Below are 27815 nucleotides of genomic sequence, written 5' to 3'. Positions count from 1 at the left end.
ACATTGCAGAGGCTGTTGTGTATCATTATCCCATCCAGTGCTTCAACCAAATATGGCACCACTATCTATAGTCATCTTCAATTCTGTCCTCGGATCTTCATTAGCTCCATTAACTTTTTCTAACCCAACAATTTTACTTGCTAGTTTCAGTTTTCCTTCCCTTCCTCCCTCTCCTCTTTTCCTGTTCATTCATTCTCTTGATGCCTTTCTTACTGTCTGTTCTGCCTTGCTCTTCCATGAGCCTCACTCCTGTACATAAAAATTTTTAAACCACAAATGCTTCATTATATCAATAAGGTTTTCCTCAAATATATCACATTCTGGTGAATTTATCAGCTCGTAGATGTACTGTATGTGTTGTTTTGTGAGCTTCATACTTTACATCATGCTGGTTCTCTTTGACGCAATGTCTCTGAAAAAATGGTGCACTTTTGAATTTTGGAAATCGCTAGAGCATTGAGAATCTGCCATGGAAGCATGTTGGCAATCATTCGAGCAGCCTTGATGGTATGAGTACCCATTGGATGTGAGTGGTTGCACTGGTAAAAGCACCATTAAACTGCTTTGTGATGTACTGCACATCACATCATCAAAATGCTAAAACGTCTTTGCTGGAATATCTCGCCGTCAAGTACACTGTACTCAGTATGCAGTGCAGCCTATTTTATTACTTGGTTCAACCGAAATATCCACGAATGATAAAACAAAGCACACACCACACATAACTCAACCATCAAACCATTCTTCGGTGTGACTCATGCATTGATCATAGATCTCCAGCCATTTGTCAATTTGGAACTTTTGACACAACCTTCTTGCTATTCCAACCACATTTGTGTTTGCTTCTTTCAAATCATTTGAGTGCATTAATGTACATGGCCAAAAGGCCTGACAATCATTTGATATCTCATTGGCATTACAATTAAACACATGAGTAAATATTCAATGGCCTGGCATGATGCAGATATCTATCTATTTATTACTAAAACTCTCATCTTGTATATATGTATGTATGTATGTTCCCGAAATGCAGCCAAAATGGTACACAATAGCGCAAAAATTTTAGGGCCACCTTACTCAACATTCGCTTGCAGTGTGCAGTATCAAGTTTCATTCAAATCGGGTAACAAAAAAAGTTATTAAAAAAATCAATTCCCGATTCAGTCAAGTACTCTTCGGGAGAATTTGATAAATGCAAACAAGCTCAGCGGAATAGTTCGCTGGAGCTATCTTTTTTTTTTCTTGAAATGATTTATTTTAGAATCTCAATCATTTAGTATCGACAAAGAACGATTTGTTTTTAAGTATAAAATAAACATCGCCATTTTGATCTATTACTTCCGTGTTCATTCATAAATAAAATTGTGTTTAGAAAATTATGCACAATAATTTCTTCAACTTTCTTTTCTCCGTTTTTTTTTCACATTGACTCGCAAAATCAAGTTTGGTTCAAATCGGGCAACGAAAAAAAATATTGAGAAGATCAATTCCCGATTCAGTCAAGTACTCTTCGGGAGTATTTGATCAATGCAAACAACCTCAGCGGTCTAGTTCGCTGGAGCTATCTTTTATTTATTTATTTATTTATTGAAATGTTTTTTTTATCAACCGCTGTCACAACGGGAACCCAACGGGTTCATGGGTCGTCTGGTATTATATACTAGCAGGTTGCGCTTACACATTGTGTAAGCATGTGAACCCAACGGGTTCATGGTTGCTTCTCCATTGTCTCGGGTCACTTATCTGCATTTTTATTTATCTATTTTTTTCATTTATTTATATTTTCATTGGTGGATGCTGCTCGACGAGTCTGTCATTTTTTTCCTGGTGTACCGGCCTCGATGTCCATCGGCATGCAAAATTTCAGCTTTCTATGTCAAATGGAAGGTGCTGCTCTTTAATATCAGTCAGTGAGTCAGTCAGTATGCCTGGTGTTGACTTAATGGTTATGGTGGTGAGTTTTGGATCCCAAGTATCCGTAAATGAAAACATAAATAAATGGAAAAAAAAAACAATAAAATAAATAAATAAATAATCAAATGCAGGTGAGCGACCCGAGACAATGGGGAAGCATGGTTTGTATTCTTACACAATGTTACACAATGTGTAAGCACACCCTGCTAGTATTAGAAAAGGCTCTTTTGACCCACTTACCATCTGCATTGATTCACTCACTGACTCACTGATATAAAAAGTTTAATACTTACAAGGTATGCAAGAAAGCTGACATGTTGCACACTGATGCAACCAAAAGCAAATATCTCAAGGAAAGTCACAACACAGTCGGAGAATGTGCATAAGCGAAAATATCCATAAGTGCAATTCGGCCAGTGCTCCCTCACCTTTCTCACTGTGGGTCACATGACCCAAGACAATGGGACGTGATGTGATCTTGCATGGACACAATGGCTTCCTAAAGGAGCTGGTGTTTCTTGGTTTTATGGCAGTATGATTGGAAAAGCACCTGTGGGTTTATATCCTTTATGGATGACATACAGTGAGTGGTAAGAAGTCGTAAATATTTATTGTTTACAGTGTACAATGGCAAGCAAGTGTTACAGCGCATATTTAGCATGTTCACACACAGTTGGGTTCCTGTATCCTGGTTGTGACAAACATCGAGATCATGTTTCCATCATTGGCATAATTCCCTGTATTGACGATCCGTATCGCTGAAAATTAACCAGGAAATAAAGAAAGCTCTTTGGTCCGGCAAATTGAAAGCAGATGCAAGGCCATACATTCGAAAATCCTTGGATTACAGATGAGATTGCCCAAATAAATGATCTAAAACTTCAAGAGAAGCAACAACTTAATTTTTCCCTGCATGTTTGCGTTGCCCTAGTTGGAAAATACACCACCCAAGGATGCCGAGAAGGAAGTGGGGAGAGGGTGATGGGTGAGGGAGGGTAGACGCTCAGCTGAGTGGGCGGCAAACGAAGCTCGCTTGGACTGCTGCCTTGAAACAGTCAAGGGAAGAGGCTCGCAGAGAGAAATTCAAAAAATGAATTTATGCTTTGCAGCAACGGTTTGTTTACCAAGTATGGCATACCTTCTTCATCATCTATGAAAAACACGCAAAATGACTTGTCCTGAACCGTACGATGTAACTATGTTTATCAATTCAGGGATGGAACCCAGCCAGAGTCATAGGATCTCCATTTCTCTTTCAGCCTATAACATAAATTGTTACATATCTAAATTAAATCAACTGTATCTAAAGGAAAGATGCCAACTTAACTTGTTGATAACTCAAATTGGCTCTGTTGTTAACAATGTGCAACTTGGGAGCAGCTCCAAGAATATAGTCATCACTCTTTATTTTCCACTTTGGTTTTTAAATTCCACATCCACCCCTTAAATCATTGTCTTGACTAAGAATCACAAAATAAGACTCTTGGCATCGACTATCAACCCATTAGAATGTAAAGACTCGCTTTATTTTACTACTTTTGTTGTATTTTCATTAACAAGCTCAATTGAGCTAAGATCCTCATCCTCTTAATGATGACGTCATAAAAACAAATATGACGTCATTGTGATGTATCAGGTTTGCGATAAATTATCTGTGCTAATGCTTGGCTTGATTCCTGCAAACAAAATTCAAACAGCTTGCCTAGTTTCGGAGATAATGGTATAGGCGATTTCCATTAGCAGAGATATTTTGATGTCATAACTTTTTTTCTTGAAGGAATTTTCTAAATCGGAGATGGTTACTGTCTGCGCAGGGTATTTTTACATATATATGCCAAGTTTCAGGAAGTTTCAATGAAAACTGAAGGCTGTGAAACAACAAGTTTCACGAAGATCCGATGAAAACTCTGGGTTGTGAAACAACTCGGAAGAATTTCCAAAATCGGATATGGTTACTGCCTGCGCGTGGGCTTTCTGCATATACATGGCAAGTTTCACGAAGATCCGATGAAAACTCTGGGTTGTGAAACAAAAAATGTCAAAAAATAGGAATGACGTCATAAAAATTGATATGATGTCATTGTGTTGTATCTTATGTGCGGTGATTCATCTCTGTTAATGCCCTGTTCGATTCTCGCAAACAGAATTCAAAAAGCTTGCCGAGATTTTTTTTAGGCGATTTCCATTAGCGGAGATATTTTGACGTCATAACTTTTTTTTTCTAGGAGGAATTTTCAAAATCGGAGATGGTTACTGTCTGCGCAGGGTATTTTTACATATATTCGCCAAGTTTCAGGAAGTTTCGATGAAAACTGTAGGCAGTGAAACAAAAAAGTCAACAAGAACAACAACGTAAGTAAGACTTAGAGATCCTCCACGAGGATCTAAAAATGACGATGTCTGTCAACTCTTAAACGAAGAGCTTATCTGATCACTCATTCTTAATTAACTTGAGTTACTTAGCTGCTTGCAAAATTCAACGACAATCATTTTTATTAAATATATAAATGTCTTGCATGCACGAAGGATGCAGCTCAACTTGTGCTTGCATTTTGCAAATATGCACCATATGCTTCAAAAACGAATTTTTTTAAAAAAATTGCGTGTTGCCAAAAGGGTACCCCAAATATGTTTTTTGTTGGGATAGCATATCAGTGGGAGGGGGTTCAAGGTGGGGTAAAGACCCCAATTATCTCGATTTAAATGTGTATTATATAACACCACCTGGTGGTAGCCAATATTACAAATCATCATATTCAAATTTAAAGAAAGTTTAAATAACTTGACAAAATGTATTACAGAGATGTTGAAGTCCGAGTGAGAATAATTCAGTCTTTTAAAAATGTCTCGTTTCACTCATTTTAAGCGGAAATTCAAACCAAAGCAAACAACACTGAATCACAGCGAAGCAGAAGTGATTTTTGCTCGTGCAATATAAAGCAGAAACGATGGTTGATGAAAGTGATGTTAGCTAACTTCCAAGCAGATGGAGGATGACCTCAGGAAAATTGTAGAGTGAATAGAGCAGAATGTTTGTGAAGTACAACATGTTGTCTTTTGATTAAATCAGTCAGCCAAATGACGGATACTTTTGCTAGTAAATAGATTTGAAAACTGACAAATAGAAGAGGTATAACTGATATGAGTACTTTGTGAAATGTCTGTGAAGCAGGTGAAATGTCACCTGAGACCAACTCTGCTCTTGATTGCTTATTACTAAATTTGTGGAGTACATCTTGATACCTTGATGTTGGAGTCACACTATACGTATATGTATATATTACAGCCAGGGGGTAAATATATATATATATATATATATATATATATATATATATATATATATATTTTGTATATATTTATTTATTTATCCATATATATATATATATATATATATATATATATATATATATATATATATATATATATATATATATATTTATCTATATATATATATATATATATATATATATATATATATATATATATATTTATCTATATATATATATATTTATCTATATATATATATATATTTATCTATATATATATATATATATATATATATATATATATATATATATATTTATCTATATATATATATTTATCTATATATATATATATATATATATATATATATATATATATATATATATTTATCCATATATATATATATATTTATCCATATATATATATATATATATATATATATATATATTTATCCATATATATATATATATATATATATATATATATATATATTTATCCATATATATATATATATATATATATATATATATATATATATATATATATATATATATATATATATCATGCTGGTATGAATGCTTAGTGTTACGCACACTTGCCTCGAAGCTGTCTTGTCTGAATTGGAATTTTGACCCAGCAATAAGATGTCATCCTCGTGTTTCACAGGCAGGGTGATGCATCAAAATTTGTGCCATCCCTTGGATGTAGAATAAACAGGCATCTCATCTGCTGGCATCATTCGGCAGATGTTAAACATAAAAGAAAGAAAGGACTTTACAGTAGTCATGCAAAGTCCTTCCTCGGCTCTCCTGCGCCGTCATACAAAGCTTTCATCCGCAGCATGATGGAGTACTGCTCTTCACTCTGGGCTGGTGTTCCTGCCTCTCACCTTTCTCAGCTTCATGCTGTCGAAACCAAGGCATTTCGGATCATTGGTATCTCTCATGATGAGGCTGAGTCTTTGGGCCTCTCACTCTCTCACCACAAGCAGGTCGGTGGTCTTTCTGTCTTCTACTGTCTCCTCTCCGGTCTCGCCCCCCTGCTATATCTGCGATATGTCCCACCCATATTTCCGCAGGCCTCTCAAGGTCCGCCAACAACCCCTTTCTGGTAAAACTACCAAAATCCCGAATCATTGCTCACCTTCACTCTTTCATTCCTCTGTTTTCCCACCTTTGGAATAAACTCCCACACTCTCTTCAATCCCATCCCCCCCCCCTTAGGCCTTCAAAACAGCTGTTCACCACCACCTCTTTTCTTCCCCCATCCAAATCCTCGATCTTTTCTACCCCCGCTAATCCACCCAAAAACAACCTCCTTCAAATTCCCTGCTTTCCTTCCTGAAAGTCCCTGTAGTGTCCATCTTGTATACCCCGTGTTCCCCACCCCATCTCTCTCCCTTCCACAGATCTCCTAATGTCTCTGTTCCCCATTGTTTTGTCCTTTCCTCTCCTGCCCCTCTTGTCTCATGCCCCCCTTGCTGTGCGTTGTCTGTTTGCTCTCATTCGAGCCTTTACAATGTGTACAAATTTTTTTTTAATCCTATGGTGTTCTTTGTGGCCAAGGCAAAAATGCTACAGTTAGAACTACAGTATGTGAGAGTTGTACTCTCATATTCTATAGGTGGTAACAGGTCCTCCGACAATAGTCTGCAGATAATTACTACAGGAAAGGAATGCTATGTTTGCCTGGGGAATAGTAGGTGAGCTATCACTGGCACCATGAACAAATTCCTGCCGCAACTGCTGCTGGGAAGGTAATGGCAAAGCAGCCATAACAACCCTTGCTCAGGAAGTTGCTTTTGTGACTCCAACCCTCGGTGAAGAGTTTGGTACATCAGAGAGAGAGAGAGAGAGAGAGAGAGAGAGAGAGAGAGAGAGAGAGAGAGAGAGAGAGAGAGAGAGAGAGAGAGAGAGAGAGAGAGAGAGAGAGAGAGAGATAATGTAATGTGTGTTAATTAAGTTTTGACAATCTGATTAAGAATGCAAATATTATATTACTGGACCATGCACACGCTTGTTTAATGGCTCGTCGTTGGTATTTAATATTTGCTCTTTGCAGTCCGTTAGTGATTTATCCAAGACTTTTTCCCCACCATTTGCACTTACTGCCTGTCTGAGAGCTTAGTCCTGTCTTCTGGCATTAGTTGGCAAACTAATGTCTTCTGGCAAACCATTAGTCTTCTGGCAAACTCAAACCATTTATTATGATACCACATGTTTTTGTTTATCATGCATTAATGTCCTTGTAATTCAAGTGAAAATCCACTGATATCCCCGAATGTCCTCGTCCAGGACATTCTTCATATAGAAGCTCTTTCATGAGCCTTCGCTATTGTAAAAAAGAAGCTTTGATATTATCAAAAATATGTCAAACTTGTGAATTCATAATTCATTAGCAAGATTTTTTTTTCTATTTTTACCTTAAAAGCCAAAGCAGGGGAAGCAGACATAAGTAAATTGAGTTTAATTATTCGAATAACAAAGGCATAATTTGAAAATGACGGCAAACAAGTGATGTGTAAAAGGCTCGATTCGTTAGGAAAATGAAGGGATGGCATATTCATGGAAATTATTTTATTTTCTGATTAATTCTACGTAAATCCTTCACAAATGTCCTGATGAAATTTTTTTTTACAATATAAATTACTCTTGTTAAAATTAATGGCATTGCTCCATACACCAAATCGGTATCTCAACTACAAAATTCTGTCTGACATCCAGTGTTGGAAATAATTATGGAAACAGAGTAAAATCTGGGTCGAAATGCAAACAACACATGATACAATTGCATCCCATGCGTACCAAGAAGGGCACTCAGTCGAGTGCTTACCTCTGCCAAGCTGATTAGTTTATGTTTTGTAGTCCACTGATCGGCCGGATCTGGATTTGGACCTCAACTAAAATATAATTGGCTTGTTCTTTGCACCTAACCAACTCATCCACCAAGTTTTATCCGAATCCGTCCATAACTTTTTTTTTAGATATGGTGCTGTTTATCATTTTAGCACTCACTGAATGGTGAAGAATCACTGAAAAAATTCTCGGATCCGGATCCGGATTTTCACAAAAATCGAATCAATTCTTCCTTGTTACAAACTCAACCTGCCCACCAAGTTTAATCCGAATCCGTCCATAACTTTTTGAGATATCCTGCGAAATGTCGTTTTTGGCCCGATCTCTCAATGGTGAAAAATCGTTTTACAAATTCTCGGATCCAGATCCAGATTCGGATCTTCAACAAAATCGAATCATTTCATCCGTGTCACATACCCAAGCTCTGAATCAAATTTTGTCCGAATCCGCCCACAACTTTTTGAGAAATCCTGTTTACAAACAAACAGGCAGACAGGGGTGAAAACAAAACCTACATCCACCTTCGGTTGTGGAGGAAAAATGTAGGACCATGAATCCTGAAGCTCACCAGGATCAGGAGCAACAGTCAGTCAAACCCTCTGCAAACCCCTTTAGACCCTGATTTTTTAATGCCGTGAATAAACGTTGGTACATCACACGTGATGAAGATTGTGTTCTGTTCAATTATCATGGAAATCGTGTGTGTAATTTCGGAGAAGAGAGAAAGCACCTATTTGGGGGGAGGGGGGCACATCCCCTGCACCCCCCCCCCAGACCCTCATTTTTTGTTAATGACTTGAACAAACTTTAGTACATCATGGGTGATGAAGGTTGTGGTCAAGTTTAATTGAAATTCTGGTTGTAGCAAATACTTATTTTGCGGGGTCAACCCACCACCCACCATAGACCCCTTTAATGAGTGCAGATTTTGATGTGGTCAATACACCTTGGTACATCACCGGGGATAAAGGTTGTCGTCAAGTTTCATCAAAACCGTGTGTAGTTTCAGAGAAGAGAGCAAATACCTATTTTGGAGGGGTCAACCCCCCTCCCCCTGGAGATCTCCTTCGTGAACACAAATTTTAATGTGGTTAATATACCTTCGTTTGGCATCAGCTATGAAGGTTGTGGCCAAATTTCATTGAAATTGTGCTTAGTTCAAGCGATATTGAATGAAGTGTTTATGGACTCACTGACTGACTGACTGACTGACTGACTGACTCACCCACGGACACTGCTCGATCACATTAGCTCACCGGACTTAAGCCCAGATGAGCAAAATTGATATGCCCTACAGTCCAGTCATGTGTTGACATAGCACATCATGGTTGGCTGTTATGCAAGCAATCACAAAGGCCCACACCTGCATAAAGTGCTAATAGAACATTACTGCAGTTTGTAAGCAGATAAGTAAATCTCGTGTGTGTGTGTGTGTGTGTGTGTGTGTGTGTGTGTGTGTGTGTGTGTGTGTGTGTGTGTGTGTGTGTGTGTGTGTGTGTGTGTGTGTGTGTGTGTGTGTGTGTGTGTGTGTGTGTGTGTGGCATGTTTTTTTTTGTGGAGTCCTGCTGGAACTTTCTGATGTGGAGTGTGATACGTGAAAATGATCGTCATGACCTCCTGAGTTGATGAGGCTAATTAACGACAAATAACCCAGAATAATTCCGATGTTTTAAACGCATGCTATGATAAGGTGTATCGAGCAGCTTAATAGGTCCTTCCACGGCATGGCATTCTATTTATAAAACAAATAACAAAAAGAATGATAACATTGTTACAAAGCATATACTAATTAATACTAATAATATTAACAACAATAATACCAGTAGCATCATTTGGAAATTATAATAATGAACATATTATCCACCCCCGAGCCCCAAGCACATCCAGGTTTGGTGAAAAGGCAAGCTAATGCTCAAGCAGTATGGCAGGCAGGTGTGCTGCAAGGCCATGGAGACAAATGAAAATTTGGTCCAATGGACCAACGGGCAGTATTGAGAAAAGGGGGGAAATAATGGAGGACAGGAAGTAGGTAATTCAAGCAGAATGGGATAGTTGTGGAGTAAAAATGTCCTTTTTTTTTCTTCGTTTTTATTTTCGTGAAGTGAAGAGGGGAAATAGGATAATGTTGAGGAGGAAGAAAGTACAATATTTGGGAAGAACGAATCAAAACGAGGAATATAGAGAGACAAGGGACACGAGTTTTCACAATGGCTATCCGAGGAGCGGCTAAAGTAGGCCTTAAACAACACCAAAACGAATTCGACAAATACAGCACAACAAGGTATGATTTAACATAGAACATTGGACAGAACACAAACAGCGACACAGGGCCGAATGGTATAACAGAAAAACAACAAATGTGGTTCGGAAAACTGAGCTTTAATGAGGTGGAAGCGGCAGCTGCAAATTCGACCCAAATTAAATTGTGTCATATTATCGTCAGTGTTCCAATGTTGCATGCCATTAACCTTTTGAACCCTGAGCTCCTTGGACTTTCGGCTCTCCCACCCTGTGCTCCCTGGAGAAAAATCTGGCCGCTCGGGAATGTGGAAGTTTGAATAGCAGCTGCTAAAATGCCCGTTCAGGTTCAAAGGGTTAAGAGCAGACTCAATTTGAGTTATCATCATGTTAAGGTGGCATCTTTCCTTTTTGATATATTCAATGAATTTAGATGAGTAACGATTGTTTATTGGGCTGCTCAAAAAAGTGATTTTTCCATTACGTTTATTGAGCTGGGTTCAAATCCTGACTGATACTGTACTTTCGGATTGTTCATCTACTGCAGGCAGGCTATTGTCCTTGGTTACATAATGCCTTTGTGGATGGAGTGAAAATCCACCATTCATTTTGTTTACGGACTGTTTTGTGATTTTCTTTCTCGAATCGTTGCTTTGAGTTACATCAGTACTGTATACCTAATTCGAACTTTCTATCTCACCTAGAAAGTAATAATCATCTATGTGAGTGAGTCAGTGAGTGAGTCAGTTGTTAGAAAGAGGATGAAGTATTTGACAGGCGGTGATTGTCGGATAGTGAATGTGCAATGATTACGATGACTCCTGGGAGGAAAGTCATATGACAATTCACATATAGAAATCAAAGTCTGAGCAAGTGAAGGTTACTCCATGTGGCAGATTGCAGGCCGACTTCATGTTTTATTCGGAGCTAATACAAGACTTCAAAGAGAAGCGAAACTGGTTCTATCAATAATTTAAACAGCTGAAGAAGAAAGCCCAAACTTTCCAAAAGTGATGTTAAGTACTTCGCGGTACTGTATGTTGCATTTGTGATGGAGGATGATCAAGTGGAGTTTAAGTGAATGACCGAGCTGAAAGTACAGGCGTCAATGTGTCATCAAGAACAGCAAGATAGAAATTAGTGCAAAGTGGTCTGAATGGATCTGTTTGCTAAACATCGACTAAATCGAAGGAAACATCGAACCTCCTGTTCTCAGAGTTTGGGAAGGGCACACATAGTGCATGTGTTTGTTTTCCAAACATGGAGGGAGGCTACTCGTTCACAGCGATATGCCGCGTTAAAGCAATTATCACACTAGAATTGTTTAGCGTGCTTTGTGTTTGAAGATGTTCAGTTGGAAACGATAGTTGTAGCAATTAAGAACATAATCAGGATCGATAATGTAGAATACACACTGTGTCGTGTATGAATAAGAGATCAATCGTTTTGGGGTCAGACGAAGTGCGAGGTCCCTCAAATAGTACAACAAACTTGGTCATTTGACTGGGCATGTCGTTTTGGTCTTCTCACTAGATACTTTGGCAAAAAAGTCATAATCTCAAATGTTCCTCCTTTTTAAAAAAAAGAACGATTAATTGTGTGTCATCATCAAAAATGCTTCTCCTCGCCCCCTTCCCCTCCAAATTTTCAACAAACCTTCATTATGAGAGTATGGAGAAACCAATTCAAAATTGGGACAAAATGTCAAAGGGCAAACTCAAAGTAAGTCTAAATAGCCCATATTAGCCCGTCTATCACACGTCAACACGAGACAGCCGGCTTTTTTACGGAATGCCTTCCGTGTTTCTTTATTTTGTCTGATTGCATTTTGAGATGCTTTCTACTTTACCGTTTGAGCTTTTGTCATCAAATTTTCAACAAACCTTTATTATGAGTGGATGGAGAACACAAATTAATAAACTTAACATTTTATTTTTTGGCCGTCGTTTTTGTCAAGTTTAGTTCAAGTACAAGGCGGATGCAGATGGGCTTTGCATTTTTGGATGCTTTCTAGTTATACACTTTTAATGGCGATGACTGTCAAATCGAAGTCATCACTGACACGTCGTGTTTCATTGCATTTTGGGATGTTTCAGTTGCGGAGATGTTTGCCGTTTGAAATAGTTCTGTCCACTCAACCAGAAGCAGCATCCCCTGAGTGTTGCTGATGATGTTTCTCAGCGATGTTTCTCTTACGAGTTCACAATAAACAGCTACAGATTCAGAGCAGACGACAGCATCTTCTCATTAAATTCAATTGTTACCAAGACAAATTACAAATCCTTCGACACCAACGTCAGGTCCTCGCCGAGGTCTCATACTTCTGGATTGAAGACCTCAAACTGAAATATCTCAAGGAAAAACGTCGATGGTTTCAATGCAGGTTGCCCAGGCTTTTGTCAATGGAAAGAAATATCGTTTATTGCTGGAAAATGGTAAGAACATACAGGAGTATTGGCTACATTTTACCGAGAATAATGGAATCTCCACTACCCCTATAGTGGATGGTCCACCCTTCCACTACAATGGTCCACCCTTCATCAGCTACTGCCTGAATACCTGCTCGCACTACCATCCCTGGTTACATATATGAAGCAAAATATGTGAACTGCTTACATCCATATATAATACAATGTGGTTATATAGCATGGATAATTCCAATTAAGCCTATCCTCCCTCACTTATCAACAAAGGGAGAAAATGCCAAGCTGGGCGAAAAATTTTTTCCCAAAACTTTATGGAATCAAATGAAACTTCTGCTTGCACAACTTCAAGGTGCTCTCATTAATCCCTGATGGTTTAAGCTGCCTTGGTTGATAGAGCTTCCTAGGAGGAAGTATATCATATATATATGTGCAACGTAAATACGTAATATGTGCAACGTAAAAAGCTACGTACATACATACATACATACATACATACATACACACTTGCTCCATAATATATAGATGTTATCATATTTCATCAAATTCCCATAAAATATGCATTTAACATAGTTTTCTGCATTCTCAAGTGTGTGTTTTTTCCGTCTTGGGGATGAACCTTTTTTCATAGGAACTCATTTCCAACTAGAAGAGCACTCGATAGAGCGCATACCTCCGCCATGCAATGCCTGATCCACGAGAACATATCAGGCCCAAGACATTTTTGAAATATCATGCTATATATTTTTGCGGCTGTGGGGGTAGATGGAAGGATTTAATAGGGAGTTTAGCATTGTGTAGGGTTTCTTGGTCCGTGAACGAGTAGAAGCATCTCGATGGAACTAAGTTAGGGAATCTGTGAGCTAAAGTGTGACTTGTCACCACACGATGGGTGGTGCGGTGGTAATCAGCCTCGGGAGTAAAAATAAGTTCCCAGCACGTGATTGCCCTCTGTGATTTTCCCTATGTTTTTTACATTCCAAGCCAGGCCACAAAGCTGGGAAAAGCATCCCTGAGATGACAACAACCAGGAGAAGCCCCACCTTCCCGGGTTTGGGGGCGAGCAGGCCACGCTCTGGATGCGGAGGATGTAGAGCACAGAAGGAGAGGGGAGTGATCGAAGGTGCAGGAGAGGCTGGCACATTGCACAGGGGGATTGTGGAAGGCTCCCGTCTGGATCAGCAGAACACACACACGAGGTTGGTGTGAGTACCGCACGAGGCAGGTTTCACCTTTGAAAAGAGGAAGGCTGGGACATTTGGAGCCTTCGTGTGGAAAGCTGCTGCTGAAGTGCCATTTTGCGCACGTGTGCACTTGTTGGTGGAAGCACCTCCATTCCGGGTTTGACAGGGATCAGCAATGGCCCAAGCTGAGTACAAGTGTACTTTAAAAAGGGGAGGGGGGTTCTTTTTTATTTTGGTCACCCCTTTGTCTGTATTTGTGTCCATGTGTTATTTATTTATTATTGGTGTTATTTCCTTTCACATTATTGTCTTTGTAAATATTTGTGAATGTGCATTAAATGTGGTTATTTTGAAGAAACTATTTTTGTAATTGTCGTGAGTTCACAGATTAAACCCCCTGTGTAACCGTTCTATTCCCAGTACTCCTCTGCCGTCCGCCATCGCCTTCCATCATGCCCTTCGAGCACATTTTGAAATCAATGTGTCCACCTCCTAGTAATGAGGAACCGCTTGGCTGCCCGGGAAGTTTTCGATGTTAACTGCCTGGCTCTGACAAATTTGCGTCGGGGGATTATCCTGGGCCGGCCACCCCCAGGACATTTGTTGTCAGGTAGTGGGATTCGAACCCCAGCACCCCCGCGACATTTGGTGATCAGGAGTGTGGTATGCAAATCCCCACACCATTCGGCACTGGGGTGGGATTTTAGAATCCATCAAACTGATCGAAATTTGAAATCGGGAGTGTGAGATTCGAACCGTGATCGACATTTGCCGATCATGAGTGTGGGATGCGAATCCATCGGGACTACATTTGCTCCCAGAGTGAGCAAAAGCTTAAAAATAAAATAGAATTGGGGGTTGTAATCGAGGGATAAATTGTATAGTTAATTGGTGTTGGGAGAAAAGAACACATGGAAATTCAAGGGAGATAGATATTTGTTTTTTGCTGAGGAAATTAAACGCGTGCACGAAATGGGGAAAAGCACAAAATGGCGGATAGGCACGAGATGGCGATGTTCATGTTACATAGTAAGGATGAAGTAAGCGAGCCGAGGGTGGAGCTGTTTGATAAGAATAGGGTAAATGTTTCCCCCAGTCCCAAGCGGGGGACCCCACTGCCAAATTTCTTTCACGGAGGACAAAGCAATTCCACTGGGATCCACATCCGATGAAAGCAGATCGGCCTCGCGATAGCAAATTACTCCACAACAGTTCATGCAAAGGTTCAAACAGATAATGGACCAACAGAACAGAGATATGCAAACACTGAGGGATGAAATGCACAGGGATATGAAACAAATGACGAAATAATTAATTGATGATATGAACGGGATTTTACAAACAAGTCAACACTGAATAATTGGGAATATGCAAAAACTGCCTGATGACACGAAAGTGATAGATGTCGGGTTCAGGGCCAATGTACAAGCAACGCACAGTGACGTAAAGGCTGAGGAAAAGGCCAGGCTGGTAGAGGAGGTGAAATCTCAGTTGAAGGCAAGCAACACACGGACAACCGCTGCACGTACAGACCCATGCGAAATGAGTGCGTCACTACGCGATGGAATTGGGGAAAGGAATGAACAGTAAAATGCGGAAAAACGGAGTAAGAAATAGCATTAGAAGGACAGATTGGTGGAATGGAGGGCGGAATTGATGAAAATAAATGAAGGAACAAGGGAAAGAATCGAAGAGACAAATTAGTGGAATGGACAATGACATGAAGGGAATGAGTGAACAAGTGAACGAATTTAAGAAGGAAATGACAAGAACTGAAAACACTAATTGATGGAATTTGGGAAATGAATGAACGATTGGAAAACGAAGTTCATGAACGAATGAAATGTAGGAACTAACGAATGAAATGAGGGAAATGAATGAACGATTGGAAGACGAAATTGTTGAACAAAGGAATTAAATGGGAGGATTCGACCTGAAGGGCTATCCCATCTGAGTGGATTCCATAATGCAACAGCAGGTGGAGGAATTGGGATTTCGTCAGCGCCAGGATGGCAGTTTGGAGCAAAAGTTGGAAACTCGTGTAACAGAACAAGTGCTGGTGTTAGCTGATAAAGGCTTATGGGAGCCACAACTGACTGGGGAAAGGATGGATAGAACATTACAGGAGCAGTAAGGGAGAGGAGATAGAACCAAGGGTTTCTGTTAGCCTCAATGGTGATGTTAATGGTCCTGTTGAGACCATGCTCGGGCTGACTGACTCATACGAAGTGGGGTTGGACTTGCAGCATTTTTGACATTGGGAATGTTTCTGAACAGGGTCGAGCAGATTTGGCAGAGCCAATGTTTGAACCACTTGCAGGACATGTAGAGGAGGAGAGTTGCAGCAACAGTAGCTTTCAGTTGGTTGAGCAGGAAGCTTATCTTTAATTTGGCCAGAGTGATTCAAGTGCAGGCTTTGAACAGAGACATGTCCACATTTGTATCTTGGGCACCCATCGAGATCAAGGTGCCAACACCATCTGGAATGTAGCAGGCACTTTCTACATTTCCAGCAACTCTATTCTCAGCTGGAAGTTCTGCAATTTGCTCCACAAGCTTTTGCGCGATGGGCATTGCTATGTTCTGCAGGATTCCGCACTTCCAGTTGCTCGGCTGGGGGAGTTTGGTCACGTGTAAAACCATCGTCATGACCGTTGTGGTTAGCTTGTGGCTATCTACATTAAGTTGATCACAAAAAAAGTTGACTGTCACATTGGGTGGCCAGTTTTTCCATCTGGCTTGGAAGTGACTGATGGGAAGCTTGGCGCTGCGGGAGAGAGTGGCATTGGTGTCATCATTCGGCTCATAGTGGAGCTGCTTGCCTGTATGGACAGTGAGCTTAGCCATTTTGAAGCAGGTTCTGCATCTTTAGATCTTCAGTGTGCTATTTTCATGACATACGATGGACGCTGTCGTCTGGCACCTCTCACTCATCCAGGTCATACCAGATCCGAGTCTCTGAGTCTCCCGTCGATCAACGTTTCCGCCTCCAAGTATTTCGAAACAAACAGCACAAGACCGAATATATATATATATATATATATATATATATATATATATATATATATATATATATATATATATATATATATATACATATATCTGATACGTAATGATTTGGCACAGGTTTTACGCCGGATGCCCTTCCTGACACAACCCTGGTCGCCTTTTACGACACAGGGATAATATATATATATATATATATATATATATATATATATATATATATATATATATATATATATATATATATATATATATATATATATATATATATATATATATATACATATATATATATATATATATACAGTGGGGAGAACAAGTATTTGATACACTGCCGATTTTTCAGGTTTTCCCACTTTCAAAGCACATAGAGGTCTGTAATTTTTTTTTATCATAGGTACACTTGAACTGTGAAAGACGGAATCTTTCAATAAAAATCTTGAAAATCACATTTTATGATTTTTAAATAATTAATTTGCATTTTATTGCATGAAATAAGTATTTGATACATCAGATAAACAGAATTTAATATTTGGTACAGAAACCTTTGTTTGCAATTACAGAGATCAGACATTTCCTGTCGTTCTAAACCAGGTTTGCACAGACTGCAGCAGGGATTTTGGCCCACTCCTGCTTACAGATCTTCTCCAGATCCTTCAGGTTTCGGGGCTGTCGCTGGGTAACACATACTTTCAGCTCCCTCCAAAGATTTTCTATTGGGTTCAGCTCTGTAGACTGGCGAGGCCACTCCAGGACCTTGAGATGCTTCTTACGGAGCCACTCCTTAGTTGCCCTGGATGTGTGTTTCGGGTCGTTGTCATGTTGGAAGACCCAGCCACGCCCCATCTTCAATGCTCTTGTTGAGGGAAGGAGGTTGTTGGCCAAGATCTCGTGATACATGGCCCCATCCATCCTCCCCTCAATACGGTGCAGTCGTCCTGTCCCCTTTGCAGAAAAGCATCCCCAAAGAATGATGTTTCCACCTCCATGCTTCACGGTTGGGATGGTGTTCTTGGGGTTTTACTCATCCTTCTTCTTCCTCCAAACATGGCGAGTGGAGTTTAAACCAAAAAGCTCTATTTTGGTCTCATCAGACCACATTACCTTCTCCCATTCCTCCTCTGGATCATCCAGATGGTCATTGGCAAACTTCAGACAGGCCTGGACATGCCCTGGCTTGAGCAGAGGGACCTTGCATGCACTGCAGGATTTTAATCCATGACGGCATAGTGTGTTACTGATGGTTTATTTTGATACTGTGTCCCAGCTCTCTACAGGTCATTGACCAGGTCCTGCCGTGTAGTTCTGGGCTGATCCCTCACCATTCTCATGATCATTGAGGCTCCACGAGGTGAGATCTTGCATGGAGCCCCAGACCGAGGGAGATTTACTGTTATCTTGAACTTCTTTCATTTTCTAATAATTGCGCCAACAGTTGTTGCCTTCTCACCAAGCTGCTTGCCTATTGTCCTGTCGCCCATCCCAGCCTTGTGCAAGTCTACAATTTTGTCCCTGATGTCCTTAGACAGCTCTCTGGTCTTGCCCATTGTGGAGAGGTTGGTGTCTGATTGATTGAATGTGGACAGCTGTCTTTTATGCAGATAACGAGTTCAAAAAGGTGCAGTTAATACAGGTAATGAGTGGAGAATGGGAGGGCTTCTTAAAGACAAAACTCACAGGTCTGTGAGAGCTGGAATTCTTTCTGGTTGGTAGGTGATCAAATACTTATTTCATGCAATAAAATGCAAATTAATAATTTAAAAATCATACAATGTGATTTTCAGGATTTTTGTTTTAGATTCCGTCTTTCACAGTTGAAGTGTACCTATGATAAAAATTACAGACCTCTATGTGCTTTGTCAGTGGGAAAACCTGCAAAATCGGCAGTGTATCAAATACTTGTTCTCCCCACTGTATACATATATATATATATATATATATATATATATATATATATATATATATATATATATATATATATATATATATATATATATATATATCTTTCTTCTTTCGGCTGCTCCCATTAGGGGTCGCCACAGCGGATCATCCATTATGATCCGCGTAATGATTTGGCACAGGTTTTACGCCGGATGCCCTTCCTGACACAACCCTGGTCGCCTTTTACGACACAGGGATAATATATATATATATATATATATATATATATATATATATATATATATATATATATATATATATGTATGTATGTTTTTGAAAATTGTATAGATATATATGTATTCTGTAAATTGAGGTTTGGTTGCCTGTTGTTAATACTGACTCTAATGTTACTGTCTCCCTTTTGTCAAATGAAAATGACAAACCAGTTGAAGGGATAAATATGTTTCTAATAAGCAGATGGACAGCAAAATTAAGGGTTTGTTCCTGTATCAAATGTTTTAAAATATATAACAGCAGGCAGCTGCAAGAAGCAACACACCCTCTGGAAAAAAGACCGAAGAATGAGAACTCAATTACAACTGATTTTTTCCTGTGGTAATAGGTTTGCTCTGCTGTCGGAGGGGAAGGACAATCCAGAGGCCTTATTCAACAGAAATGTTAATCACAAAGAAATGCTATCTGACTTGTCAACATCAAAACAATGTTTCTGATGCTCCTTCGGGTGTTGTTGTGTTACCAATATCGGTTCACTATGCAGATTTCCTCCCTCCTTCATAACCACAGAAGAGTGAAATGTCCAAAGCCTCTCTCTAAAGAGGTAGCTGAAGTAGTAATGAAAGTAAATGAGGAAGTTAATGACATCAGGGCAGGAGGAAGGAGCTAAATTTACAAGAGAAGGATGATATTCTGGAAGAAAGTAGTACAACCACCACACAAGGAGGTTCAATCCCCACCCAAACCCTCCTATGGTCATGCAGAAGACCCCCCAATCTAGCTCCTGGAAATATCCCTGAAGAGGGCTCTCTCTTTTTAACATGGAAACCTGTGTGATGACTGTCAAAGCAAAGTTTCAATACTTATTGATTCCATTCCTGAAGAGTTTGAAAGTGAGGATCAGGTTGAGTGCCCCTCTCAGACTCTTGGGGATCTAAATGCATCTTCACATGATGAGCTCCTTGACTGTGAGACACTTTTCACAAAACGATCATTGAGCATGCCTGGTGTTGGCTTAATGTTAAGAGTGGTAGACTTGGGATCCTAGGATCCTGAGTTCAAATCCTGCCAGCCTGTTGAATGAACACCAGGTAGGGTTGACTCAGCCTGTCATCCTTCTGAGGTTGGCAAGATGAGTGCCAGCTTGCTGGTATCCTGTGTCATAGTGGTGACCCATCCAGGATTGTGCCCAATAGCCAAGGAGACTGCTTAGGCAGCACCAATGCTCCACAAAGTTTCGACAAATCCAATGTCCAACTTGATTGGGAAATCTGCCCCATTGTGAGTGATTCAGAAACAACACTTCAACTTTACACTCTTCCTTTCAATATAGTCAGCGTAGGCACTGTTCAGATGTGTTCAGAAGTGTGTGACACTTGCTCTTGCGCTTGTGTATGGAATTGGTCTCCCTTTGTAGGAACCAGCAGTAATCATCCATCTTGTTTGGGTTGAACCGGCTTTGATACCTCGTTTCCATGAACGAAATGTCTTGGTGGAACCTTTCGCCATGCTCATCGCTTACCTCACCAAGATTAGGTGGGGAAGAAATCAAGATGAGAATGCAAGAAGTGCATTTTAAGGAACAACCTACAGCCCATTCGCTGATAGGCTTTGAGCATGTTGTCCACTAATTCTGCATACCGTTCAGCTCTATGGTTCTCAATAAAGTTCTGCACAAACAACACAAATGCTTCCCATGCTGCAAACTCAAGTGGGTTCAGTTTATTTTTGAACTCGGGTTCACACTTCAGTTCTCGGATCTAGGGCCCAACGGAAATGTCTGCTTTGAGTTTAGCATCAGTTTTGGAAGCCATTACTGTCATGATCCAATGCCTTCATAAAGTTTTTCATCAGGGTTTGGGTCAGTGAAAATTTGTAATGATGTGTGGAAATTTTTTTTACTTGAAAACTTCATAGCTTGGTCAGTTTTCATCCATTTTTAATAATTTAAAGTGCATTCTAAAGCTCTTTTTATGAGAAATAATATTATACAACAGTTGTATTGCTGTACTTGAAACCAAAAATACAAAAAAAAATAATTTATGATCACTCAAAATCACCCACCAGGACAAGCTACTGTAATTGGACCATATGTATAACTCAAAATCCTAACGTGTTGAGAAAATTCTGACTTCAGATTCAGAATCGGCATACTCGATTTAGTCAAGAACAAATGTTTCCACCCCAGCAGCAAAATCTTTGTTGTCCAGTGAATCCAGATACGCGTAACTTTAATGAGTCACAAAAGCAGAACAAGGTTTGCGATATCGTGCTCTATATAGTTTTTGGCCCTATCAATCGTTTAAAAATTCTCGTATCCGAATACGGATCTTTACCAAAATTTAATCATTTCGTCCTTGACACACACCCAACCTGTCCACCATGTTGTACACCTCTCCTTCCCAATTCCATATGCAGGCGATACATGACGTCAATGCATGGCGCTGACAGAAGGGAGTGCTCAGTTTTTACTCCGATTGTTCCTTTGTTGTTTGTTTTCATGTTTGTTTGTCCAGGCAATTTCTCAGCCATCATTTGAGCTCGGAAGCTGAAATTTGGGTGCAAAAGTGAAGATGTACTTTGGCAAAAATGTTTATTTATTTATTTATTTTTTGATTAATTACTTAATTATTATCGATTTATTAATTACTTATTTATTTTATTTCTCATCCTGGCAATATTTCAGGCATATTTTGAGTTAGGAAGCTGATATTTGGACATGGCCATGACCAAGTGATTCGGCTATAAATGGGTATTTTTGATTTATTGATGAATCAATTAATCGATTAGTTATTCATTTTTCGAATAATTACTTAATTTTCAAAAAGTTACAGATTCGCATGAAACAGTGGTGGTTTAGGTATGCTATTTGGCAATTGATAGAAAAATTCATTAGCGTACGATTATTATTTACTTATTTTAATTCTGCAATTAATCGATTAATAAACCAATTATTGCACACTGCTCCTTCCCAATTCCGACTCCTTGTGCTGCAAGGCGGCATCGTTAGGCGTCGAAGGTGCCCTGGTAATGTCGCATGCTGGAGGGTTTGTTATTTATTTATTTGGCCCAGGAGCGGTGTACTTTGAATATACCGCTCCTTGTTTCATTGGAGTCCATCCATAATTTTTTGAAATACCCTGCTCACAGACAGACAAACAAACAAGAGAGATGTCGTGCAAAGCACGATACTTGCGATATCCAAATAAACAATAGTTGCCATGGAAACAGCAATTTGGTAATTTGGAAACTTTGACCGATCAAGTGTTTTACATGATGGAATGGTGTGCATAACAAATTTGGTTGATATGTTTCATACAGTAATTGTGGTCTAATAGGTGTTTTACATATTTTGGATGGCATTGACCTTGCCTTTTGACCAATTTTGATCAGATTGTATCCAAATACACTACAAAAATGTACAAATGTGTTGTATAAGTTTGAATCTGATATCTTGGAAAATTCCGAAGGTTTGGCAATAATAAAATCACAAAAATATCCCATTTGATTATTATGGGGTGAAATTGTTGTCATGGACACCGTTTTCTCTTTGCCACGTGGGACTTTTTCTCTTCCACATGGGACTTTTCCTATGCCACTGATGTGGATTTTTTTAACCCACCTTGTTGTGATCATTGTCCTCCTGAAGGATTCTAACTGGCCGATTGTGGAATCCTATTTGACTTCAGACAGAGTTTAACGCTTGTCCGATTTGATTATAAAATCCTACAAAAAAAAACCCTATCGACACTGATAAAACTGATGTCCACACAAGTCCTTCCTTGTGAAACAATTTATTTCCTAATTATACACCATACACTTCTCACCCTTGTACAATGAACTTAAAAATCCCCATTTGTTTGCAATATTATTTGGTTCTATTTCATTTATTCTTACTTTAGTTAACAGTTAGACCAACCCGATTCAATTCACTTCTACATTACATCAGAGAGTTTTATTCTAACTTGGTACTTGGTCAGTTCCAAGGAGTACGAGCCACTGAGAAACTATACTTCCTCACGTGCTCGTACTCCAAACTTTTAGATTTCAAAGCATTTTATACTTCCATGAGAGAGAGGTTGGGGGATATTCACCCAGACTGTAGACGTGTCCTTTAGACGAAAAGCCACTTCGTACATTTTCTAAGCAAAGGTTCATTTATCAGCTCGGTCACTCTGCTCCAGAACAACACATTTCTTATCATTTAGGGCAAAAGTCTTTTGGCCAGAAATGACAGCCAATTCAATTTGCAGCATAAAAGTTACATTTCTGAAACTCCATTTGTTACAATTCAAAATACATTAATATAAATTTTTCCCCCACACCACTAATCAAAATGAGCAGAACCTGAAAAAAAAGAAAGATAAATTTAATTAATTGATTCTATTTTGCACCCTCTTAGCTTGCTACTGAGGTGGTTTCCCAATGGGGGCCTTTTGATTATAACTGGTGAACCTCCACTGTTATTGCAGAAGGTCCTCAGACAGAAGGTCTAACAGGGTCGATAGGGTTGAGGGGACTAAGGATTGTAATCAGGTCTACAGGGTCTTAGGGTCTTGGGGTTCTTTGCGATCTTGAGGGTCTTAAGTTTATAATTGGTCTTAGGGTCTTAAAGGATTATAAATGGTCAAAAGGGTATTTGGGCTATTCAGGTTCTTAAGGGGCTTAGGAGTCATAGGTATCTTATGGTTCTTCAGGATCTTTAGGGTCTTAGAGGTCTTTGACGTCAGGTCTTAGGGTTATAAGGGGTCTTCGGGGTCTTAGAGTTATAAAGGGTCTTGTTTTTTTTAAGGTTCTTCGGTTTATAAACGGGCTTTAGGGTCTAAAAGGCATAAATATTTAAAGGGTATAAAGGGTCTTAAAAGGTCCAAAGGGTATAACAGGTTTAAAATGATCGAAAAGGTATAAGGACTCTACATATCTTAAAGTTATGTCGCATTCGGCCGTAATTAATAGAGGTAATTAATAGATAGAGTCAAGGTCCAATAATGGAAATTAATAGATGTACTCACAGTCCAACTCACATCCAAACAGTATGTAATTCATAGACATACTCACATTGGTCAACCAAGGCTTCACCTCGACTAGGGTTCACCATCCACCTGTGTTTTTCAGCTTTATATACAGTACATATACAGTAGATATCAAGTGAATCGTGTGAAAATTGATGATTTATGTGACCTTGACCTTTTGACATATTGACCTCAATGACACTTGGCTTCCAGCTTGTCTCTACCTCCACCAGGGGGTGAAGTTTTGTGAAGATTAGAGTGAAACTGTGACCTGGAGGTGCTTGACATACAAACAAGATGGACATCATGCAGAGCACAACACTTGCAAAATTCCAAAAACAAATATGACTCTAAAATAATTTGTGGTTGAATTCAGTGACCTGATATGTAAATCCTCTTCAAATTTCAAGTCAATTGGATGAAAATTGAGGATTTTAGGAATTGCACCTGAGATGTTGACCTTTGGCTTATGTTGACCTCAAAAATAATGGGTGTTTAAATTCAGTGACCTGATATGTAAATCCTGTTCAAATTTCGAGGTAATCTGATGAAAATTTAGGATTTCAGAAATCTGATAAATTTGTTGACCTTTTAACTTCAAAAACAATAGGCTTCTTGCTTCTGTTGAAGTTTCATGAAGATCATTCAACATTGTGACCTGAAAGCAATTGACATACAAACAGACAGAGAAACATACAGACAGAAAGAATAACGCACACAACCAACCAATATACTTGCGAATATTCGATTTTGCAAGCAACAGACACACGAGGGTGAAAATATAACATCTGTCCACCTTCAGTGGTGGAGGTAATAAAGCTTGATAAGAGCTCCGTAATTTAAAGTCGGTATGTTCATCACTTAATACTTCAAAAGGTTGGAGGTATACTTTGGTTGTTTGAACATCAACGGTGGTGCAGTCTCAAATGCAAAGTTCAAGTTAGAGATTTGGTAAGATGTTTGCATTTGGACATTGGGATATTACTTGATACGAACGAAGACATTGATCCTTTGGCTCAATGGGCAAGAGTAATGAAAGGACAATCAGTGGTTCTTTGTTGTTGTTAGCTCCTATTGGAGTTGCTTTCTGTTTGCCTTCTTAACTCACATCCTCTTGAGTTCAATGCAAAGAGGTTATGTCTTGCCTCTAATTTGTTATCAGTAATCAATTATTTGTCTTTATAAACATTTCTGCTCATCATACAAATAAGGAAATGGTATAATATCTTTTGAATACATTTCTATCCACGATTGATTTCAATTAGTGTTGATATTAATTGCATCCTCCATCCTGTTTTGGATAAGAACTGTGCAAAGCCACATCCCAAGTCGACCACATCCCAAGCCTTCAGGAAAACTACCAAGAAAAATGATGTTTGGAGACTTAAACAGCCCAGACAGTGCCAGTTTACTTGGTGTAGGTGTGTGGGCCAGATTCGCACATTTTTAGATTAGAAGAATTAATGCAAACCCAGCAATGCCAGATAAAATGTTGAAATCTGATGATTTAGTAGTGTCAGCTTCCTTTAAACTCACTTTGTAACAGCATGGCAGCCCTTACTGGAAGTTTTATGTTAATTTGCAAGCAAATATTGCTTTTTATGAGGCTTTTAAAATAAGATGGAATTAATTTAAAGATAAGAATACAAAATTTAGTAGTGGCAGACTATGGTGGGTTGATGTGGATGCATAAATTGCTGTTTTCCTGCAACAGTTCAAATATTTTTCATCCTCACATGTTAAGAGGGAAAGACTGGTGCTAGAAAAAATAAATTTTGAGATTGTAATTGGATGAAGCAAGTGATTATATGCATCAGAATCAGTTACTGCTATAAATGAAGTCCATTCTTAATGACGTGTTTGATTACTAAGTAAAAGGTACAATTGTTCATTTGCGGACATATCATATTTATAACCTCGATGCACCGACGAGTTTATTCTTTGACACTGGCAAATGGATGGATTATAATAGGCCCAATTGAGGCACAAACTCCCAACCGGAAACATTATGACACTTGTATATCGTGACAATACATTATCAAGACTTGTAGAAGAGCTAGAGTAGAATGGAAGGGAACAAAATGAAAAGGGATAGTAACTGTGATATCAGATCGTTGTCTTCACAGGCTGGAGACTTACCTGCAAAGCGTGAGAAATCATGAAAATCTGTGGTTTCAACAACATGGAGTCACATCCCATTGCAAATGATTGTCTTGCTTTACTGAGGGGAAAATATCCTAATTGCCCTATCAGTCACAGAACTGAATTCCCATGAGCCCTCTTCCCCACACCCTTTACCAGATCCCCTGACTTGTCACTGCTGGATTATTAGCCCCCATTGGACTTAATCTGAAGCGGGGTATTATGGATTTGGTCTTGATTTTCATGTGCATGCGTACCATGTCCGCAACCATATCTCGGACATGTATGGGACGATTTTATTTGTACTTGGCGCAAAGACAGCACCTGATGGTGTACATATGCACATCATTTTGTTTTGCAATGTGATCAAAGATGGCTGACTGGCGACCATTTTAGTTGTAAAAAAAAAAAAACCCAGTGTCAAACACGTTCTCAACCATTTCTCGGACATGCATTTATTGATGTTGATCAAACTTGGTAGACAGATAAGGAAAGATGGCTTAAATATGCACATCATTTACTCTCGAGATCAGATCCAAGATGGCCGACTGGCGGCCATTTCAGTTGTAAAAAAACCTGATGTTGAACACGTCCTCAACCATTTCCCAGACGTGCATTTACCAATGTTGTTCAAACTTGGCAAAAAGATAAGGAATGGCGTTCTACATATGCATGCCATTCTTTGTTGAAGATCAGATCCAAGATGGTCAACCGGCAGCCATTTTGTTCCTTCAATGTGTCCCCAAACATTTCTCAGACATGGATGGTCCGATTTTGTTCAAACGTGGCACAAGCACAGTACACGATGGCATACACATGCATCTCCATTTATTTTACGATCTGATCGAAGATGGCCGACTGTTAGACTGACCACCATTTTAGTTGTGAATAAATATTGGCGAGCCCTTTAACTCCATACAGCAAGATTACTAAAACAACTGGGGCTATGACATTTTATGTCTTTTTTTAAATTTGTTTTTATGGGGACCAGTCAAAGGGAGAGTGTTTCAGTTGAAATCAACCACAACATGCGACTTTCAGAATGATGTGTGGATGCAATCAAGGCCTTTTGCGTATGTGCTGTGTGCGTATTTTCACTGACTGTTCTACTAAACCTGGGCACTTTTAACCTGCCATTGTTAGCACGAAATTTCTGTTTTTAAAAGTCTTTTAAACATAATTTTACAGCGTTTAGATGAAAGAGTGGTATGGTGAAAATAGTTAACCATAATTGTTCTGTTCCTGAATGCAAATCGGACCCACAGAAATATCCGTGGATGAGAGGTGTCTGGTTTATACCATTTCCTGTTAATAAGTGCAATTATCATGCAGCAGCAGTGGATACAACACACACACACACACACACACACACACACACACACACACACACACACACACACACACACACACACACACACACACACACACACACACACACACACACACATACACACGGAAGGGCTCTTCTCCTTTTACCAATAGATGCAAAAATCTCGTATAATTTCTCGTGGCTCCGGATGGATCCAAACAAGAAAATATATATATTTATAACTGCCTCACAGCCCACAAAACTCCCACTCCAACCCCCTCCCCCATCCCTTCTCAAACATGATTAATCGTAAATATCATTATTTTTGGCTTACCTTGTGCATTCACAAGCCC

At 39.2% G+C, this 27815-nt stretch overlaps 1 protein-coding gene across 3 annotated transcripts in view; it reads left to right on the top strand.

Annotated features, from left to right (window-relative positions):
- LOC147022272 (complement C1q tumor necrosis factor-related protein 1-like) overlaps window positions 1-27815 on the top strand; it is a 61828-nt gene that overhangs the window by 15655 nt on the left and 18358 nt on the right. Inside the window, exon 2 of one of the 3 annotated variants that reach the window (XM_085892993.1) lies at window positions 13679-13893. The exons of the other annotated variants lie outside the window; for them this stretch is intronic. Coding sequence (XP_085749119.1) covers window positions 13712-13893 — 182 coding nt within the window. The 5' untranslated portion in view covers window positions 13679-13711. The remainder of the gene's footprint in view (window positions 1-13678; window positions 13894-27815) is intronic. 3 annotated transcript variants of the gene reach the window in all.

The sequence above is a fragment of the Eptatretus burgeri genome, chromosome 8, assembly GCF_056783735.1.
Source record: "Eptatretus burgeri isolate ZD-2024b chromosome 8, Ebu_testis_v1, whole genome shotgun sequence".
Lineage (NCBI taxonomy): Eukaryota > Metazoa > Chordata > Myxini > Myxiniformes > Myxinidae > Eptatretus > Eptatretus burgeri.
This window is presented reverse-complemented; position numbering and strand designations above follow the sequence as displayed.